The 21976-nt window shown below is 36.5% G+C and overlaps 1 protein-coding gene across 1 annotated transcript in view; it reads left to right on the top strand.

The window, feature by feature from the left end:
- The window catches only part of LOC150102509 (cilia- and flagella-associated protein 61-like), a 509206-nt gene that overhangs the window by 426214 nt on the left and 61016 nt on the right, over positions 1-21976 (top strand). The window contains exon 15 of the mRNA XM_090399377.1: positions 6085-6195. Coding sequence (XP_090255503.1) covers positions 6085-6195 — 111 coding nt within the window. The remainder of the gene's footprint in view (positions 1-6084; positions 6196-21976) is intronic.

Raw genomic sequence — 21976 nt, 5'->3', positions numbered from 1 at the left:
TGCTGTGGTCACAAATACGTACACCTTTGAGTCATTTGAACAGACATGCAGATGGCACAGTGGGTTGAATTGTTAGCATTCCAGTGGTTTTATACTATCCAGAAGGTGAAGAAGAATGTCTGCTGAGACAGTAGCACCCCAGAAATCAGCGGCTGTGATTGGTTATTGTGTCAACCAGTCCAGTTGAATGTTGTCGTTTGTCATGAGTTGCTGTCTTTGTTTTCTGAGTTGCATGTGTGAATGTAAAGTAACATTTAGGACACTGATATAGACAAATTTTTAATATATTATTTTCTATAAATAATTTATAACTTTTTTGACCATATTTACAATGGGAAACACTGTTGATGATCTACTGAATGTCCTGTTTTCTGCCAGAGCTGTTGCAGATTGTATGATTGTAATTGAAGGAGGTAAGCCTCGTCCTCTTCCAAATTTACTATGATATTTACACTTTTATTGAAATATACCAACCAAATATAGCATTTTCCTTCCTTATTGTTTTCTGATATATCTTAAAACAAACACATTGTCCTCTCTCTATGCAGATTTGTTTAAAATTAATTGATAAATTAATGTATTCAAAGTTATCCTACAATTAATTGCATTAATTCACAATTAATTTACATGTATTGCGAAATGGAGAAGTGTCTCATGTACTCAGTTTTTGCATCTTTGTGCTTGCTCAGTAAATTTGGAAGAGGAGGAGGCTTACCTCCTTCAACTACAATCATACAATCTGCAATAGCTCTGGCAGAAAATCGGACATTCAGTAGATCATCAACAGTTTTCCATTGTAAATGTGGGCAAGAAAGTTATAATTTATTTATAGAAAATTGTATATTAAAAACTTGTCTATATCGGTGTCCTAAATACATCAGTTGACACTTCTCACATGCAAAACAGATGAAACTGAGAAAACAAAGATAGCAACTCATGACAAATGACAACACTCAGTTGGATTAGTTGACACAATAACCAATCACAGCCACTGATTCTGGGTGCTATTGTCTCAGCACACACCCTGCCTCGCTTTCTGGGTTGTTTTAGCCACTGGAACACTTAAAATTTGACCTATGTACCATCTGTACATCTGTTCAAAGTGCTCAGAGGTGTCCGTATTTGTGACCACACACCCAAGCTGTTAACACAAACATGATGCAATGTTTGTGCATCAAAAAGTGTCCTCTTCATGATGTATTAGTATGTCATGTTTAATTTTAGGAATCACACAAAGCCAGGAAACAATTAGTGGAGTCTTTAACAGGAATAAATACAAAAATATAATATTGGTGATGTGGCTATTCCATGGCTGTGCATCCACACAATGAATATGCACCCCTGATATACAAGGTGTTTCAAAAAGAATGTCCTGATTTGAAAATTGTATATCTCTGCAACCACGAACCACAAATGAATTATGATGAGTGAAATGTTAGGCCTTACTTCATACTTGGTAATTTATTTTGTAACTGTACCACATTTTCATTATTAAATATAATTATTTGAAATTGGGTCATTCTTTTCGAAACACCCTATATATATATATATATATATATATCAGTATCGTCACTTGCCCATTTCTGTTAGGTGTGCTGTCATGGCTTATGCTACCTGCACTACAAAATTCATGTCAGTTTGACTGTATGATTGCATTTTTATCGATGTATGAAAGTTTTATGAGCGTATAGCACATCAGTGCTCATCTTAATTGGTCTAATGTATTAATTGTAGATACCCTTGAATACTTTATCAATGAATTGTAACCAAATCTGTGCAAAGTGGGGGACAATGTGTTTGTTTTAAGTTACTGTATATTAGAAAACAATAATGAAGGAGAATGTTATATTTGGTTGGTATATTTTTTATTATTATTATTATTCAGGCCTCCAAGGAGTCAAAAGACTCATCGAGGGAGGTCCTTCCTAAGACATAAAGTCTGTCAAGACTCATCGAGGGGAGGTCCCCCCCTGAGAAACACAAAGTTTTTCATACCACTCTTTAAAGTCACTGACCGTTCTCGCTCCCACCACTCCATCAGGCAATGCATTCCACGGCTCAACCACCCTCCACACAAAGAAACCACTCCTTACCCTCTTGCTCACAGTTTCCTTTCGTAACTTCCATGGATGGCCTCTTGTCATCACTCCTTCCCGCTGATCAACCAAGCGAAAGAACTCCCCAGTGTCAACCCTGTAACCACCTCTCAACAGTTTAAAAGTCTCAATCATATCACCTCTCCTTCTTCTATCCGCCAAACTCTGCAGTCCACATTCTCTCAGCCGATCCTCATAACTATCCTTGTACAGTCCTGAAACCATCTTTGTATCCTTTCCACAGTTAATTTATCCCCTTCAAATCCTGGGGACCAAATCTGAGAACAATAGTCCAAGTGTGGTCTGATCAGAGACTTATACAACGGAATGATAACCCTCTTATCTCTGCAGGTCAGTGTCCTTCTCATAATAGCAGCAATCCTCTGTGTTACCTTCACCACCTTTGCAATATGTCCCCTAAACTTCAGGTTTCTATCAATCATCAACCCCAGATCTCTTGTCTCCCCTACTTCCTCCAGTATAACTCCTCCCATAGAGTATGCAGCATCCCATCGATGTTTCCCAAACCTCAAGACCTTACATTTTGCTGCATTAAACTGAAACCCCCATTCATTTGCCCATCTATCTAGCTTATTTAAATCCTCTTGCAGGGCTACCACATCTGCGCTATTACTAATAATCCTTCCCAGCTTCGCATCATCCGCAAACAACTGAATATCCCCCTGCAATCCACTGGCTATGTCATTGATATAAAGGTTAAACAATATAGGTCCTAGTACTGAGCCCTGTGGGACCCCACTTGTAACCCTCTGCCTCCTGGAAACTGCTCCACCATACACAACTCTCTGATACCTATCAGACAGCCAATCCTGAATCCAGTTGACCAATCTGACATCCAGACCCATGTGCTGCAACTTAAATATCAGCTTATCATGTGGCACCCTGTCAAATGCCTTCGCCAAGTCTAAGAAAATTGCAGTATATGCCTTTCCCTCATCTAATGCTCTTGTAACTTTATTATAAAAGGCTAGCATATTGCTAAAACAAGAGCGTCCTTTCACAAATCCATGTTGATTCTCACAGATAACATTACCTATTTGAATTACTAAAAGTTGTAAAATTTGGACGAGGAGGATGAGGCTTGCCTCCTTTGACTACAGTACTGTTTCCCATTGTAAATATGGGCAAAAAAGTTATAAATGTACCAAAAATTATATATTAAAAACTTGTGTATATTGTATATAATACTTGCCTGCCACATCAGTTCACTCTTCACACACGCAAAAAAGACAGCAATATATAACAAATGACAACATTCAATTGGATTGGTTGATATAATAACCAATCACAGCCTCTAGGTGCTATTGTCTCAGAGCTCATCCTGCCTCACCTTCTGAGCGGTTTAAAACTACTAGAATGCTAAGAATTTGACCTGCTGCACCATCTGTACATCTTTTCAAATGCCTCAAAGGTATTTTCAATGTACACCCGGGCTATTAACGCAAATGTAATGCAGTGTTTATGTGTCGAAAAGTGTCTCTTCATGAAACATTAATATATTGTGTTTACTTTTAGGAATCACGTGAAGTCTAGAAACAATTATGGGAGTCTTTAATGGGAATAAATGCAATATATAATATCATTGATATTGATATTTGGTTGATGAACACAGCATGCCTGGCTCACCCTGAATATTCGCCCCTGATATATATCACATCCCCTTTTATACCTATTTATCAAACATTGAAACCCAGAGTATTTTCATAGACAGCATTCCATAGGCCTGATATCATCTTGGCTATTTGCATCTATTTCCAAATTGCCTCAAAACTTTCAATGATTAAAACTGCTGTAACTTTTTGCTATGCTATTTCAAAACACATCCCTAAAATATAAAGTTATATATTATATATAATTACTATAAAATTATATACACTTACAATTTTCTATATTTATTAAAATATTACAGCAGCATTCAAACTATAATCCTTTTTATTCTCTTAGAAGAGGAAAACTTAAATATGGAGAAAAGGAATCTGAGATTATACACATAACATAAAAGCTGAACATAAATGAATTCTGGATATCTGAGGTACAATGAACACCTCCATTTAATTATACTCTGAATGTTGCTTTAATATTTATTATATGTATAAAATTGTAAACGTATATAATTTTATAATAATTATATATAATATATATATTAAGCGCCTCTGTAGCGCAATTGGAAGAACGACGGTACATTGCGCCCTTCGATTAGAATAGGCCTAAGTTTGATTCTCGTTGCGACGGAAGGAATCTTTATCTGGATGATTTCAATCGAAGGTGAGTTAGCCGATCTCATACGGAGGTAGCAGGGTTTTTTTTTCTCCTGGAAACTGAGGTTTTTCATCCTGCATACAGACAAATCGGCTCTTCAGAATACACACAATTTACTGACAAAAATACTAGTTGTGATGGTGGTGGAGGTGGGTGGTAGATGACATTGATGGAGATGATTCGTAGTAAAGGTTTGGTGCAGTGGTTGAGACAGTTGTAGCTGTTCTCCCGCAATGAGTCTTCAGACTCCTTGGAGGTGTCAGGAATAATAATAATAATATTATATAATATATATTATACTAAGCTCCAAAGAAAATCCTAGGAAATTTTTTAGCTATATGGCCAGTAGGAGGAGAAATGACTGTGGAAGAATCACATTGTGGGATAAAAATGGGAATAGAGTGACTGATGCAGAGGACATAGTGGAGTTGTTCAATGAGCACTTTATTTGGAGTATTTCATCCTGGAGAAGAAGGTTTTAATACTAAAGGGATAAGACAGGTTCTGGGTTTAGAGGTGAGTATGTTCCAAATACTGAGTACTCAGTGTGGGCCTGAATGGTATTTCACCACCGGTTTTGAGAGAATGTGCTAAAGAACTGACATCTCCATTGACCTGGCTCTTCAATAAAAGTCTTTCTGTGGGAAAGCTACCCAAGGAATGGAAGGAAGGTAAGATAGTGCTGTTGCATTAGGGCTGTAGCAGACTGGAAGTATTTCCTTATAAGTCAGTTTGTGTGTCATCAGTAGTTGTTAAGGTCTTGGAGAAATGAAATTAGTGAGACTCTATACAGCATTGAGCAGATGATGGTAATGTTATCTGTGAGAATCAACATGGATTTCTTAAGGGGCACTCTTGCTTTAGTAATATGATTGCCTTTTATAATAAAGTGACAAGAGCAGTTAATGAGGGAAAGGCATATACTGCCATTTTTTTTTTGGATTTTGCAAAGGCATTTGACAGGGTGCCACATGATAAGCTGATATTAAAGTTGCAGCACATGGGTTTAAATGTCTTTTAAACATTGAAATGTTTATATGTTTAAAAGACTACACTTAGACTATTGTTCTCAAATTTGGTCCCCAGGATTTGAAGGGAATAAATTAGCTGTGGAAAGGGTACAGAGGCAGATAACAAAGATGGTTTCAGGACTGTACAATGTTAGTTATGAGGATCGGCTGAGGGAGTGTGGGCTGCAGAGTTTGGTGGATAGAAGAATGAGGGGAGATATGATTGAGAGGTGGTTGCAAGGTTGATACTGGGGAGTTCTTTCGCTTGGTGGAACAGCGGGAAGGAGTGATGACAAGGAGCCATCTCTGGAAGTTACGAAAGGAAGCTGTGAGCAAGATGGGTGAGGAGTGGTTTCTTTGCATGGAGGGTGGTTAAACCGTTCAGTGCATTGCCTGAGAGAGCAACAACGGTCAATGAGTTCAAGGAGTGGTATGATAGATTTTGTGTTTCCTAAGAAGGACCTCCCATGATGAGTCTCTTGACTCCATGAAGGCCTGAATAATAATAATAATAATATTTTATGTAATGCTTAATGCATAATTGCAGTAAATAGTTTGTAAAGAAATTCCATTTTAATTATCAGTAGTAAAAAAAATTATATCATTAATTTCTTTATAACACTTTGGATTAATATTTCATGCACAGCTACATACATTAATTTTGTTTACTAATTTCAAGAAAATAATAATCTTTGCAGGAAAACAAATGCTTAATCACAAGAAGTAATGAACAAACTGATGTATCATATTTCTGCTTAGCATTTGATAGCTTTCAACAAGTAGATACAATAACATGTCTTACAAAAGAGGTAATTTTCATTTAGAAAGTAAAACAAATCTTAAAGTAATAGTTTCTATATCTGTAGTCAAGTGTGGTTTGTTTCCATGCCTCAAGAATAATTGCTGTTTTTCCACAAACTTTTTTGTTGTTGTTTTTTTGATTTATTCACTTATTTCATTAGTTTTTCAAACATTTTGATTCACAAAAATAGACTTAAAAATGTTAAATATAATGATCCATATAATTTGAAATGTAAAGTCTATTATAAGTAGATTTCAGTAAAATAAAAAAATTAACATTGTCAAATACTTAAATACTTAAGCCTTGGTTTATATTGCACTATATAGTTATGGAGATTGTTTCATTCTTCTGCTTTCAACTTTCTGATGCAACAATTAGATAAGTCATCTTAGTCTGATGCCATATGGTCACTGGACTAGTTGGCCAAATGGCATATCCACTCCCCAACTAGTAGGCTGTGGGCATGGATGTTTGCAGTTGTCTTTAGGTGGATGATAAATTTCACTCCCTCTTATTTGGAGGCCTAATAAAGTGTCTTTTAATAAGATGGCAGGTGAAATTCATCTCCCACCTAAATAAGGGAGAATGAAATTTTTATTTTGGAGGGTATGAAAAGCTTAAATATGGAGAAAAGGAATTGGAGATTATACATGCAATATAAAAGCTAAACATTAAAATATTCTGGATATCTGTGGTGCTACAAGCACCTCCATTTCATCTATCTCTATTCCCAAATCAGTCTCTGTCACATTTGTCATTGCAGTATCTCAACTTGGATGATACATCCTTGCAAAGTGATCACTAACTCAGCAGTTTCTTCTTGTTGTTTCTGTGTGTTATTACAATATTTATATTGCATCTCACATGATATCTCTTTGATAGAGATGAAATATTAGATGTATTAACTCTGTGTTTTTTCTTTGTACGGTATTCATTTTGTTAAAACTAATTGTGAACTTAAACCAGCATCTAAGCCTTAATGCTCATTTCTCCAGCCTCTATCAAATGTCTGCTACCAGCATTAAAATTATCTTTCCATAATCATTCCTCATGAAGCAAAAGAACTCTAAGTTTCCTTTAGCCTGTACTTGGATTTTTTTATAATAGATTTCACGGTTTGATATGAACACAGATGGATAAGAAAATAACAATTTATTAACTTAAAAGCTAATATTTCGCTGGTATTATATCCAACATCTTCAGAGCACACAACACAAAGTTTGTTACAAATGCAAAACAACACAATTTGGTGTAACAGTGAGGCTAGTAAAAGTAATTGCAGCGTGCAACACAAGACTAAAGTCCTAATATGGCGCCATCTAGGTTTAAAAAAAAAAAATTCAAAGTTTTGAAATAGTAGTCCAAATAGTAGTTTGAAATAGTAGTCTTAGAAAGTTTGAAAAAATGAAATAAAATAAAAGTAATAAATATTAATTTGGTCTTAAGATGACTGTCTCCCAAATCTTTGGTAGATTTATACAGCCATACTTGTTAAGGTTTGGAGTATGTTTTAAGGCTTCTATTGATTCCAGGAACAACCTCTCTGACTTGTAGAAGCTTCTATGCATTACTTTTGTTTCTTTCCAATTGATCCTGTGTGCAGGGGTATCCAAAACATGGTCTGCCAGACCTGACTTGCCATAGCAAAAGTGTCGGATATATTTTTTGTGTTCACTGAGGCGAATGTCCACAGTTCTTCCTGTCTGTCCATAGTAGGCTTGATGGCAAGAACAGGGCACTTCATTGACTCCTGGATGTGATAAAGGGGTGCATTTGTCCTTAGGTGAATGGGTGAGAGTTGCTAATTTTACATAAAGTTTAAATACTGTGCGTAGTTGGTGTTTGTTAAGCACCCTAGATATCTTTTCAGATGTGCCTTAATGTATGGGATGGTGATAGTTTTGTTATAGTCTTCTGTGGTAGATAGAGGGGATTTCTGGGGTATTTAGTATGTTATCTATTTTATGGGGATTATAACCATTGGTAAAGAAGGTGTGCCGTAGGTGAGAAAGTTCAGCAGTGAGAGTAATGTCATTGGAACAGATTGCTCTAGCTCTATGGGTTAGTATTTTTAAGATACCATATTGTTGAGAAGGGTGATGGTGTGATTGTTTGTGTAAGTATCTCCCTGTATGTGTGGGTTTTCTATAAACCGAAAATGATAAGGAACCTTCTGGAAGACGTGTGATCAGTGTGTCCAGAAAAGGTAGGCAGTCATTGGCTTCTAGTTCCATTGTAAAGTGGATTTTAGGGTGCTGGCTATTTAGATGCGCTAAAAATGTATTCAATGTGTCTAGGCCATGTGGCCAAATAGCAAACACATCATCAACATAGCGTAGCCAGAGACTATGTTTGAGAGTGGCTGTGTTGATAGCTAATTTTTCCAAATGTTCTATGTAGAAATTGGCTAATGGGGGAGAAAGGGGCAAACCCATAGCTGTCCCATCTAATTGTTTGTATATTTTCCCTTTCCAAGTAAAATAACTTGCCTGTACTGCGAATTTAAATAGCTGAAATATATCTGGGGGAAATTGTGAATGTAGTAAGTTAAGTGTTTCAATCAGTGGTACATTAGTGAATAATGAGGTGATATCAAAACTCACCATTAGGTCTGAACTATTTAAGGTGTGGTTTTCTAAAATACTTTTTAGGTGGGTAGAATTTTTAACAAAAGAGGAAGAATTGTTTGTGTAAGTGGTTAGTAATTTGGCTAAATGTTTAGCTAGTTTATATGTATGACTGTTTATATTATCTACAATAGGACGTAAAGGTGTATCTTGTTTGTGTATTTTAGGAGCACCATATATTCTGGGTGTTTTAACGTGCAAGGGTTTGAGTTTTTTGACAATTTCTTTTGGCCAGGAAGTGACTTTGTTCAATAACTTGCTCACCTTATTCTTTTGTGAGTTGGTGGGATCTCGATTTATGATTTGATATGTAGACCGGTCTTGGAGCAGTGTATGCATTTTGCTTTCATATTCTGTTGTATCCATTACTACAGTGGTGTTACCTTTGTCTGATTTTGTTATTGTAATGTGGTTATTATTTCATAGTTCTTTTAGAGCTATTATTTCTTTATGGGATATTATTTTTGGGAGGCTTAAAATGGATAAGGATATTGGCCACGTCTAACCTAATATTATTGGCTATAGCTGGAGGCAAGTGGTAAACCCCTCGTTCAACGGAAGCCATTATTTTGGTTTTAGACACAATTTTAGGAGTAATGGCAAAATTGTGTCCAAGACTTAATGCACTCGTGGTCTCTTTGGATAAGGTTGTCGATGATAGGTTCACAAAAATTCCTTTAGCCTGGTTCAACTAATTTCCCCTCTAAAGTTTATTTTGCCATCCTTTCTATGCATCTTTCCTATGCTTTATACTGCTCATGATTTCTGACCACTTTCATCTTATATTCTCACCACAACATCGTCTTCTTTTGCAGCTACTGATTAATAATGCTACTCATCCACTTAACTCTTACTTCATTTACAAGAGGTGATATAAAGGTAATACCTCCTATTTTTCTCTTTCAATTCAATTCAGTGGACAGTAGTCTTTATTTCTGCTGAAGTGAGTAGTGCCACGATCACATGAGCACAGCACATGCATGGTTCAAAATTATAGCTGCTATAGATGTATGTACAAAACAGAGAGCAATGATTGGTTTATTTTCTGTTAATATGAGTCCAACAGAAATTTCTACTTGTCTGAAAAATGCACATGATGTGAGTAAAGTTAGACACTGAATCTCATAGTTTTAAGAGTGGTGAAATTGAGGTCAGAGACAAGCTTCAAAGCTACCAGCCAGCAAAGGCAGTGAATTATACTTTTTTGAGAAATATAGTAAGAGGTATTACTTTTGTACTGCTCCTCGTATCTCTCTTATCATGGATATGTAGTCAGATACTGCTTCCCATAAACTTCCAAATAGAAATGTAGCAAGTGTAATTCATTTCACTAAGGAGATGTCTAAGAAAATGTTAGTCTTATCCATATTTTGGTTTATTTGAATTTTATCTCATTACTCTTTGCCACGATATGTATACTTAAGTGTAAAGCAGCAATTAAAATTCTGTACTTGGATCAAGTACAGGGCACTGTACTTGATCCAAGTACAGAATTCTAATTGTTGGTTGTTGGTTGTGATTGTCCCACCATACCTACTCTTGTCCAGTTACCTTTATCACTGCTTACCTCATATTTCCTCTCAGTCTCAACTACCGCACTCACATACTGATCCTTTCCATTCCTATGCTGATCATCCTCAACATGCATTCACTACTTCCAACAACCACTCGCCCTGTGCCATGTCTACTTCGATCTCTTGCTTATCATACACTTCCATCTAGCAACAGTTTCACCAGTTCAGTCCCTCCAAAGCCATTCAAATACAATCCATCACTTTGGTATAATTCCATTCTTCCTTCAAATACATGCCACACATCCACGAACCGCACTTCTTTCTACTCACACAGTTCTTCCAACATATCCAAAGCATGAATTATCTTGATCGTTCTCCCTCTTGGATAGCGCCAGACCATATGTACTCTTTCTCATTAACCAATCTTCTAACTATGGAATCTCCATACTGATATTCTCAATTCATTCGTCACCTCTTTTTCTCTTTTTTTCTTTCATCCAACATTTTGCACTCTTTTATTTGTTTCCACTAAATGTCTAATATCACTCCACATATTCTCATTTCATTTTTTATTTTGAGTCTTGCTCATTCTCAGTCCTCTCATTCTGCTATTCCTGTTTTCTGTTTCCTCAATCCTACTTCATTTTGCTTCCATATCACTTACTTTTGTTTCTCCATTCTTGCATTCTTTCACCACCCCTGCTTAGTTTCACTAGTTTTCATTTCATTTATACAACGTGAGGAGCTCAAGGATCTTCCTCAGCCATAGTCAAGTTAGCCGGTCTTGGGCGTGGACAACAGGGTTTTTTCTGCCAGTTTATCTGGTGTTTTTCATCCCGTAAGCAGGCAAACCGGTCCAAGGACACACACACATGGATTACAGTCAGGAATACTGACCCAGCCATAGGTCTGATTCATCAGCCTATGCTGGTTCCGGAGCCTGGATATAATTTTGGGGGACTAGACGGTACCGTTAACTCCCGTAAAAAGGGGGAACACTGTATCATCACATAGAATTTATTTATTTATTTCATTCATGTCATTTACATTAACTTTTATTCCTTTAGTCTGTTTCACATTTGCTGATAACTCGTAGTCTAACAAAATATCATACTTTTTACAAATCCATACTTTCTCTCATCTCCTGTTCAATCTCTCTACAAACACATCTTTCACATTTTCCCACACATACATGTTGCGCTCATGACATTGAAACATTTACGAAAAGTCTATATTGTTAATAAAATAAAATGTTGTGCATGGTGAGTAAATCTTGTGCATACTGCTGTTGTTCCAGTCAAAGCAAGATTCGAAATTCAATAAAAAAAAAGTCAAGTAACAAATGCCCAAATCCAACAATCAATCACGCGGGTACAATAAGCTATAAAAATAAGCAATATTATATTAAAACAAGCAGAATTATTAGACAAAATTGCATTATCTTTTTTGGAGCCTTTTATGAACTGATATTTTTTGATTGTGGCATTGCACAGTGAGTAGATTTCGTGTGCACTGCTGTTGTGTTCCGGTCAAAGTAAGGTTCGAAAATTCAATAAAAAAAAGGCAAGTAACAAATGCCCAAAGCCAACAATCAATCCATTTATGTAGTGTCTGATTTCTAACAAGACACTACATAAAAATTAGAGATAAAGTGTATAAAATGTTTAAAAACTACCTGCACAATGAATATTATGAACACAGTTTCAAGTACTATAGAAATCTAATACAGCATAAATTAAAAGAAAGCAAAAAGTATGCTACACAAATGAATTCCTAAAATGCCAAGGAAACCCCAGAAAACAATGGAAGTTTGTGAATAAATTAATCAGCAAAGATATACACAAACAAACCCTCCCCCATACTTAAAGATATTGATAGGAATAGAGAAAATGGAGAAGGTGACTGGAAAATCTTGAAGGAGGAGGGTGACTAGTAGTGTCTCTCTGGGGTCTGTATTGGGGCCATTGTTGTTCAATTTGTATATTAATGATATTGGGATGGGTTTAACTGGTGATATGCAGATGATGCAAAATTGAGGAGATCAGTGCAGAGTCAAACAGATGGTATGGCCTTACAGGAGGACTTGAATAGATTGTATGAATAGCAGGTAATTGGAACTGTCAATTCATTGTTGCAAAAGTGTAAGGTTTTGAGATTTGGTAAGCAACGATGGAATGTAATGTACACACTTGATGGGGAAACTTTAAAGGAAGTAGAGGAGCTGGGAGTGGTAGTAGACAAGGATATGAAATTCAAGGGCCACATTTCACAAGTTGTGAAGTTGTCACATCACATAACGGCAATGATATGGAGGACCCTGATTTGCAGAAATAAAGAGGTTATGATTCCATTGTATAAGGGTTATTATGCACAGATTGCATCACTGGGTTTTATAGTGAGGAGAATATGTTAGAAAAGTTCCAGTGAAGGTTCACAAAGGTGGTCAGTCATCTTTGAAATGTGGAGTATGAAAATCCCTGACTATGTTAGTCAGGGATTTTTATCATGTTGACATGGAAGACATTTTTCATAGAATAAAAGAAGGGAGTAGAACAAGGGACCATCACTGGAAACCGTATAAGGAGGGTGTGGACAGAGAAGTGAGGAAAAGGTTCTTTGCATGGAGAGTAGTTTGTGAATGGAATGCATTGCCCGAGTGTGTTGTGAATGTAGACACATTGAATAATTTTAAGACATAGCTGGATGAGCTTTGTGTGTGTGTGTGATAGTGTGAACCCTCCCACAATGAGTCTCTGACTCCATGGCGGTTAGATGTTAATAATAATAATAATAAAACTGTCTGCAACTTGGCTATAAAATCGAAACCATTATGACAGAAGGCATCAACTGGACAGTGCCACCATTGTCTAAAATCCAGCCACTCACAATGTTGCTATAGGCCAATTTCCACTATGTTAAATGTGAAGAAAACCATGCAAAAAATCAAAAACAGAGCCAGCCAAATGTGGTGGAACACATCACACCAACTACAGAGGATGCAGGCAATACTTGACCACCCAAAAAATCACCAAAAGAAAACCAAGAACCTTATCAACAACTTCACGCACACAGCAAATGCCTATATCCCCCCCCTCCCATGGCACAACAAACCACCCAAGCCTCTACATGCCTTGTATGCAGAGGCATGTGCTTAGCAATGACTTCAAAACCTGAAGGAAAAACTGAACCCCAATGTCCAACCAAATCTAGCAAATCTGCAGTCATTACAGCCACTCTCAGTGAAATGTTAATTGAGTTCAGCAAAGTAAATCCCAGCCAGGATTCTTAAACAGGTTTGTGAAAAATACACAAACAATCCTTACTGTACTAGTCAATGGTTAACAAAGCTAGAAGGCCAAACTCTACTGATTGTGTTCTGGAATGCCAATGGTCTAGGATACAAAATGTACAGACGACAAGAATTTATGACATGCTATAGTGTTGAGGTAATCCTTGTAAACAAAACATGCCTTCTACCAGCCAACAACCCTTAAACCTGGAACTATGCTCTACCAAGCAATGACACACCCAATGCCTGGGGGAAGGGGGCACAGCATAGCATAGAAATCATGGGAATGGAGGTCCAAGCCAGAAATGCAGGTCACCTGAAAATATACTCTGTATATAACTTTCCAAATAAATGATCAGTGGTTGAACCCTCAATGACTTTACTGTAGCCAGGAACACAGTGATTATAGGACCTCCAGGACTATAATATTACAAAATATTGTGCATCAATACCAAATAAGTGTGATGGATGACCTCATCTCTAACACCAGCCTTGTTTTACTCCAACTGGACTTACAACATGAAATTATCCCAGATTGGGTCCCAATTGTCAACTGGACAAAACAATCTTCCTGGACATTGCCAAAGCTTTTGACAAAATTTGGCACGAAGGACTTCTTTTCAAACTCCTGCATGCCAAATTCTCATTAGAACTGGTCAAACTACCAAATCATACCTAAGCAATTGCAAACTCTTAGTGAAGCTACAGGGAATTAGATTGCCTGAACAACATCACAGCAGGTATTCCCCCTTCCCCGAGCTCCCTGATAGCAGGGAGCTCTGAGGGAGATGCCTGCTCTTTTATATCTATGTGACTGACATCCCATACACAGTTGCCCCTATATGCAGATGACACTACAAATAATGGTCCACTCTTTGCAACCTAGACTGGCCACCAAAAATCTGCAAAAATGCAGTCTTAGAAACTAGATCATTAGTTCAAAGAAATGTGCCTGAAAGCAAAGTTGTCATGTTTGGCACTCCCATTCCATGGTAGCCAAATACTTAGGGGGTACAACTAGATAAAGGGCTTCACTTTACAGTTCATATCTATCATCTAGGTTCAAAAGCCATTACTGAATCATGTATCTAAATCATGTATTTTCTAACCTATTAATGATTCGTCATAAGCTAAGCACGGACCTTAAACTGCTGCTATACAAAATGCTAATCAGGCTAGTCCTGATGTATGGGTCACCCACATAGACTCCCACCCAGAGTCAAACATTAGCAAACTATAGATAATCCTAAACAAATGTTTACAAATAGCACTTAATGCACCATTCGGTTCATAAGAAACATATAGCTTCATCAAGAAGCTATTATCTCTGAGATCAAAATTTTCCTATATGCCCTATGCAAAAAGGCTGCAAAGTTCTTTGCAAATGCTGCTTTCCATCCTAACTCACTAATCCACCAAGTGATAGACTACATTAAGCATGATCCTATAAAACACAGACATCCTGAAACCATTCTGAACAGGTAAATTTTTTAAAACCCACTTCAGTGCCCTTTCAGTGAATGCCTTGCCCTGGAGATGAGCAGTTCTGGATTGCAACTTGTAGCTGTTGATGCTCAGCTTGGTGGTGGGTTTGTGCCTACCACCTGATACAGAAGAGGCTGAGTTTAATGGAGCACAGTGAATTAGAAAGATCCTTTTGGGTCACTCATTGGGATCACTTCAGAATAAGAATTTTTGCCATTGGTAACTTCAACTTGGCCAAAAAGTTCTTTGCAAATGCTGCTATCCATCCTAACTCACTAATCCACCAAGTAATAGACTACATTAAGCATGACCCTACAAAACACAAACATCCTGAAACCATGCTGAACAGGTAAGTTTTTTAAAACCCACTTCCAGTATCCAAAATGAGCAAGCCAAATGCTCAATAATATTCCAAGTCCATTTTTTTTTATTAAAAAAAAACTAATTTCATTGCAAATCCGATAAGTGATAAAGGATCACAGATCCAATCACTCCATCTTGCCAGAACAGTTAACATTAGTATCTCTTCTTGGTCTGGCTCTTAATAATGAGAAAGTGGGCTTGTTTTCTGGGGGAGCAGTGTGGTTTTCCATGGGTGGGATCTGCTGAAGATCACTGCATTCCATTAGATGCTTGTCTGTGATAGTATAGTATAGATTCTACTGATGTGGCCTTTATCGGTGCCCTTCAGTGGATACCTTGCCCTGGGAGATGAGCAGTTCTGGATTGCAACTTGTGGCTGTTGATGCTTGGCTTGGTGGTGGGTTTGTGCATACCACCTGGTAGAGAAGATGCTGAGTTTAATGGAGCACAGTGAATTAGAAAGATCCTTTTGGGTCACTTCAGAATAAGAATTTTTGCCATTGATAACTTCAACTTGGCCAAAAATTATAGGCACTAGTGAGACTTTGATAACAGAAGAGGGTTATAGTTACAAGGATAGTGTATTTTCCAAGAAAAGAGAGATGGAGGATGAGGAGTATTGCTGATGATAGCAGAAGAATTTGAGGCTGTCTTCATGTAAGACAAACAGCACAAATATAAATTGATTGTTGCTATAATTCATGGGATGCAAAAGAAAATTATAGATGGCAAAATCAGATTAGGAAAGGAAATCCATAAGAGTTCGTTTGCTGTGTGGCAGCTAAAAGGAGGAATGATTATGGCAGGATAACTTTAATTAATGCAAATGATAAGAAGGTTGCAGAAACATTAAAATAACATCTCTCTCTCTCTCTCTCTCTCTCTTTCTCTCTGAATTATTTGATCATTTTTGTTAAATCAGTTTGCTTATTCTGTCAATATGATGATTAAATCAATCTGCAGCTCTGATTTGAGAGTGTGATTCAGTCAGTGTGCTGTTACATAGCTCTTTGGATGACATGCCAACCCATTCAAGGATTGGTTAACTGAGGGTTTCATTTCAGCAATTTCATTTCAATTCAGCAATTCAACTACTGTGGTTTCTCAATTATTTGAAGGTCAAATAATTGAGAAACCATTGTAGGTAAATTGCTGAGGGATAACTGCATGAATGTGTGCCATCCAGATGAAATAATGCAGTGACAGATGTTGATAGTAACTGATGGTACAACAGAAGTTATTGAACTTGGTGATTGGATAATATATCAATGTACATTTATAGGTAAATAGCTAATTGGCAGTGCCCCTGATTAGGCTGTTTAATATAAGTCTCATTGCAGGTTGGATCCCAAGGGAGCAAACTAAGGCAAAATGGTGTCATTATATAAGGGTGGAATCAAAATAGTGATAGTAAATTATAGAACAGTAAACATGCTAGGAGTGATTAAGAGCAGATTTCAGAAATGGGTAAATGTGATTATGAAACTATGCGGTGGTGGTGGCGGCAGGGGAGGTGGGGAGAGCAGCACAACTTTGTAAAGAATAGGTTGTGCCATAGTACTTGATTCACTTTCAGTAATGAGATGATTATTGAAAAGGAAATAACAAAGTTATGATACTGCTTGACTTTGCAAAACATTGAACAGGATATCTCCTTGAACCCATTATGTCAAATGAAGTAAATGGAATATATGTGAAGCCGGTGCCATGGATAAGAAGGTGGCTGAGGGATTGACATCAAAGAATATGTAGAGTAGAATGAAGCAAAGATTGTGGCATTCTGTAGCATGACATATGACCAGTATCATACCACAGGACTCTATATTTAAGCTGCTGCTTGAATATAGATGCTGCTGGATGATATTGAAAATGATATGAAGAGAATATTCAGTTATGTGATGATGATACCTACCTGTTGGTATCATCATCACATAACTATATACACACTGTGTGTATATATATATATATATATATATTTCATTCATGCAGAACATTCAATCTGATATATATATCAGATTGAATGTTCTGCAACTGCCTATTCATTTTTTGACTCTGTATGGACAAGATTTAGATATTCCTCTTCTGTGTGAAGACAACTGCAAGCTAAGGCTGTTGTTTTCCAATATATATATATATATATATACAATGTGTGTGTGTGTGTATATATATATATATATATGGTAAGCACGAAAATCTTTCTTCTCCCTTTCTTTGGGAGGGAGCAATGATGCCACTTCTATGTTGAAAAGTGGACCGTTATGTAGTCACCCTGCTCAGCCAGGAGTTGATTTCGTGGATTCCAGTCTTGGTGGAAAAGGTCTAGGGTGTTGTTCTGCCTGTGATGATGATGCTCATGTAGGATATGACTTCTCACATTTTGTTTGAAGGCTGCAAGGAGACGATCAGCTGCCTCTCTCTCTGTGAAACTGTTGTGCTGTCTGGTCTTGTGTGTCAAAGTAGAAACTGTATATTACTGCTTTAGCAGTGATCAATAGGTAGTTTCAGATTGAATGTTCTGCAACTGCCTATTCATTTTTTGACTCTGTATGGACAAGATTTAGATATTCCTCTTCTGTGTGAAGACAACTGCAAGTTAAGGCTGTTGTTTTCCAAGATGAACGTATTAACTGGATGTTGATGGGGCATTTTAAGTTGATATGACGGACTGTTCCTGCTGGGTCACAGAACAGGCAGTTATCTGAAACATCTGGGTTGAATTTCTGTAATATAGTTGGAGTGGGTGACACATTCTCCACTGAATATCTGTGTCACGTTGGGTGGCTCTTGTGTGATATGGTACATCCCAGTGAATTAGTGTTTGGTGGGATGATGTAGGATTTTCCACTGAAGTGCTTTAATTGGAGTGTTATATTAGAGTGCTGTAGAATTTGTTTATATTGCAGGGTATAAGTCTCTCCCATGCAGTGTAGTTTTTGTATAATATAAGCACGTATTCACAAGAAAGATATTTAATTAACCAAATATTTTCAGTCTGGAAATTGCAGACCATCTTCAGTGGCATTACAAGAACAGTTTTAAAAAAATACAAGGTGGAATACTAACAATAGATCATTTATAAACAGAACAAGCCGCGTGATGTTATATGACTAAGCATTAAAGGGAAATATTTTTAAGCAGAGACATGATTGAATTAAAAATATTAATTAATAATTTCAATAATTTTAAATAACATAAAATTAATATAAATTAATGAGTTATCCTGATTAGACTTTCCCAGATTTTTGATACAGATATACAGTCATTCCGATTTAGGTTAGGACGATGGAGTAAGGACTCTATGCTTTCTTTGAACAAACGCTCAAATTTATAGCGGGATCTATGTAAGAGGCAAGTTTTTGACCAAAGGATGTTGTGGTTAGTTTCTATCCCATGCTGAGCCAATCCAGATTTTTCAGGTTTGTTGTGATGAATGGAGGATTGATGTGCTTGGATTCTTTTTTCTAGAGAGTGTCCAGTTTGTCTGAAATAGGAGAGATCACAGTTGCAAGGAATTTGATAAACTCCAGGAAGAGACATAGTTGAGCATTTCTCTTTAGAATAAGGAAAATGGGAAGATAATTTATTAACAGGTGAATAAGTAGCTGTTAACTCATATTTCTTCAGAATTCTTGAAATAGGTTCTGAAATCCCAGAGATGTATGGAATTGGAACTCGACGTACTGAATCTTTGTTGTTTCGAGGAGGATCATAAGAATCGAGAAGATGTTGTGTACTCTTTTCGGAAAAGCCATTAAGTTTCATGTGCTGTTGGATAGTAGAAAGTTCTTTCTGCAGAAAATTAGAAGTAGAACAATGAGTTTTGGCTCTTCTGATTAGACATTTTATGATTCCTGTTTTTTGACAAGGATGATGGGCAGATTCTTTAAGAATATAATGACCTGTGAAAGTTGGTTTCCTGTAACCTGTAGTTGTAAGAGTATTTGAAGGTGATCGGATGAGGAGAACATCTAAAAACAATAACTGGTTGTTTTTTTCTATTTTCATAGTAAACTTTATGTGATGATGTAAGGAATTGATACTGTTTAAAAAAGAAGATAAGGAGTCTTTGTTGTGAGGCCATACGGTAAAGATGTCATCTATATATCTTACCCAAAAGGATGGTTGAGGGAATATAGATGAGAAGAGGACTTTTTCTAGATGTTCTAAATAAAAGTTGGCTAAAGCAGCATAGAGAGGACTTCCCATGGCCGTTCCTTCTACTTAGCTATAAAATTTGTTTTGACATAAGAAATATCTAGAGTGTATTACGAAATTAATAGTTTAATAATCTCTTCTGGAAAGATGTCAGCCAGTAATTTTAAAGTCTCCTTGAGAGGTACATTTGTATACAAGGATTCTATATCAAAGCTCACCATAAGATCTGTGGGTTGCAACGAGATATTTTTCAATTTTTCTAAGAAATCTGAGGAGTTTTTAAGAAAGGAACTAGAGTTGCCTATGTGAGATTTCAATAATTTAGCTAGATATTTGGCTATACGGTAAGCAGGAGAATCAATACAATCTACTATTGGATGAAGAGGAAAGTCAATCTTATGTATTTTAGGAAGACCATAAAATCTAGGAGGTCTTGCAAAAGGAGTTTTAAGTCTTTCAATTGTGTCTCCATCTAAACTGACGACTTCATCTAGGAGAGAATTTAATTTCTTTAGTTGTCTATTGGTTGGATCATAATCAATTTCTTGATATGTGGAGCGATCTTGAAGTAATAGAGAAAGTTTTCTTCTGTAATTTGCGGAGTCCATAACTACTGTTGCTTTCCCCTTGTCAGCTTTGGTGATAATGAGGTGATTGTTTTTTCAAAGACTGTAAAGATTTCATTTCAGAGAGAGAGAGGTATATTGGAAGGAGGAAGTTTGACCTTAAGTTGGGAAGAAGAAGCGACTTCTAGGCGAAGAGCATTAGTTTTATCACTAGTTAGATGACTGAGGTTCCATTCAATGTTAACTAGGAAACCTAGATATGGTATCTTATTAGGAACAATAGAAAAATCGTGTCCTTTTGAGAGAATGAGGGTTTCGCTATTAGTTAGAGGACATCCAGATATATTGACAATCCAATTATCTGGAGCTTTGAAAGGCTTGAATTGCTTAGAAGAAAGAGCTTCATATTTGCAGTTTAGATGTTGACTTAGTTTATTATATGCTCGTTGAGTAGAACATTTAGCCACATAGGCAACTCTAGTTCCTTTCTTAAAAACTCCTCAGATTTCTTAGAAAAATTGAAAAATATCTCATTGCAACCTACATATCTTATGGTGAGCTTTGATATAGAATCCTTGTATATAAATGTACCCCTCAAGGAGACTTTAAAATTACTGGCTGACATCTTTCCAGAAGACATTATTAAACTATTCGATTTTGTAATACACTCTGGATATTTCTTATGTCAAAACAAATTTTATAGCCAAGTAGAAGGAACGACCATGGGAAGTCCTCTCTCTTCTGCTTTAGCCAACTTTTATTTAGAACATCTAGAAAAAGTCCTCTTCTCATCTATATTCCCTCAACTATCCTTTTGGGTAAGATATATAAATGACATCTTTACTGTATGGCCTCACAACAAAGACTCCTTACCTTCTTTTTTAAACAGTATCAATTCCTTACATCATCGCATAAAGTTTACTATGAAAATAGAAAAAAATAACCAGTTATCATTTTTAGATGTTCTCCTCATCCGATCACCTTCAAATACTCTTACAGCTACAGTTTACAGGAAACCAACTTTCACAGGTCATTATATTCTTAAAGAATCTGCCCATCATCCTTGTCAGGAACCCTAGAATGTCTAATCAGAAGAGCCAAAACTGATTGTTCTACTTCTAATTTTCTACAGAAAGAACTTTCTACTATCCAACAGCACATGAAACTTAATGGCTTTTCCGAAAAGAGTATACACAACATCTTCTCGATTCTTATGATCCTCCTCGAAACAACAAAGATTCAGTACGTCGAGTTCCAATTCCATACATCTCTGGGATTTCAGAACCTATTTCAAGAATTCTGAAGAAATATGAGTTAACAGCTACTTATTCACCTGTTAATAAATTATCTTCCCATTTTCCTTCTTCTAAAGACACACGCTCAACTATGTCTCTTCCTGGAGTTTATTAAATTCTTTGCAACTGTGATCTCTCCTATTTCAGACAAACTGGACGCTCTCTAGAAAAAAGAATCCAAGAACATCAATCCTCCATTCATCACAACAAACCCGAAAAATCTGGATTGGCTCAGCATGGGATAGAAACTAACCACAATATCCTTTGGTCAAAAACTCGCCTCATCCTGCTATAAATTTAAACATTTGTTCAAAGAAAGTGTAGAGGCCTTATTCCATCGTCCTAACCTAATCGGAATGACTGTATATCTGTATCAAAAATCTGGGAAAGTCTAATCAGGATAACTCATTAATTCATATTAATTTTGTTATTTAAAATTATTGAAATTATTAATAATATTTTTAATTCAATCATGTCTCTGCTTAAAAATATTT

The sequence above is a fragment of the Typopeltis vanoorti genome, chromosome 10 (assembly GCF_054136105.1).
Source record: "Typopeltis vanoorti isolate ZY-2024b chromosome 10, IOZ_Tvanoo_1.0, whole genome shotgun sequence".
Taxonomy (NCBI): Eukaryota; Metazoa; Arthropoda; class Arachnida; order Uropygi; family Thelyphonidae; genus Typopeltis; species Typopeltis vanoorti.
The sequence above is the reverse complement of the archived record's forward strand: the minus strand, read 5'-3'. Positions and strand labels throughout refer to the sequence as shown.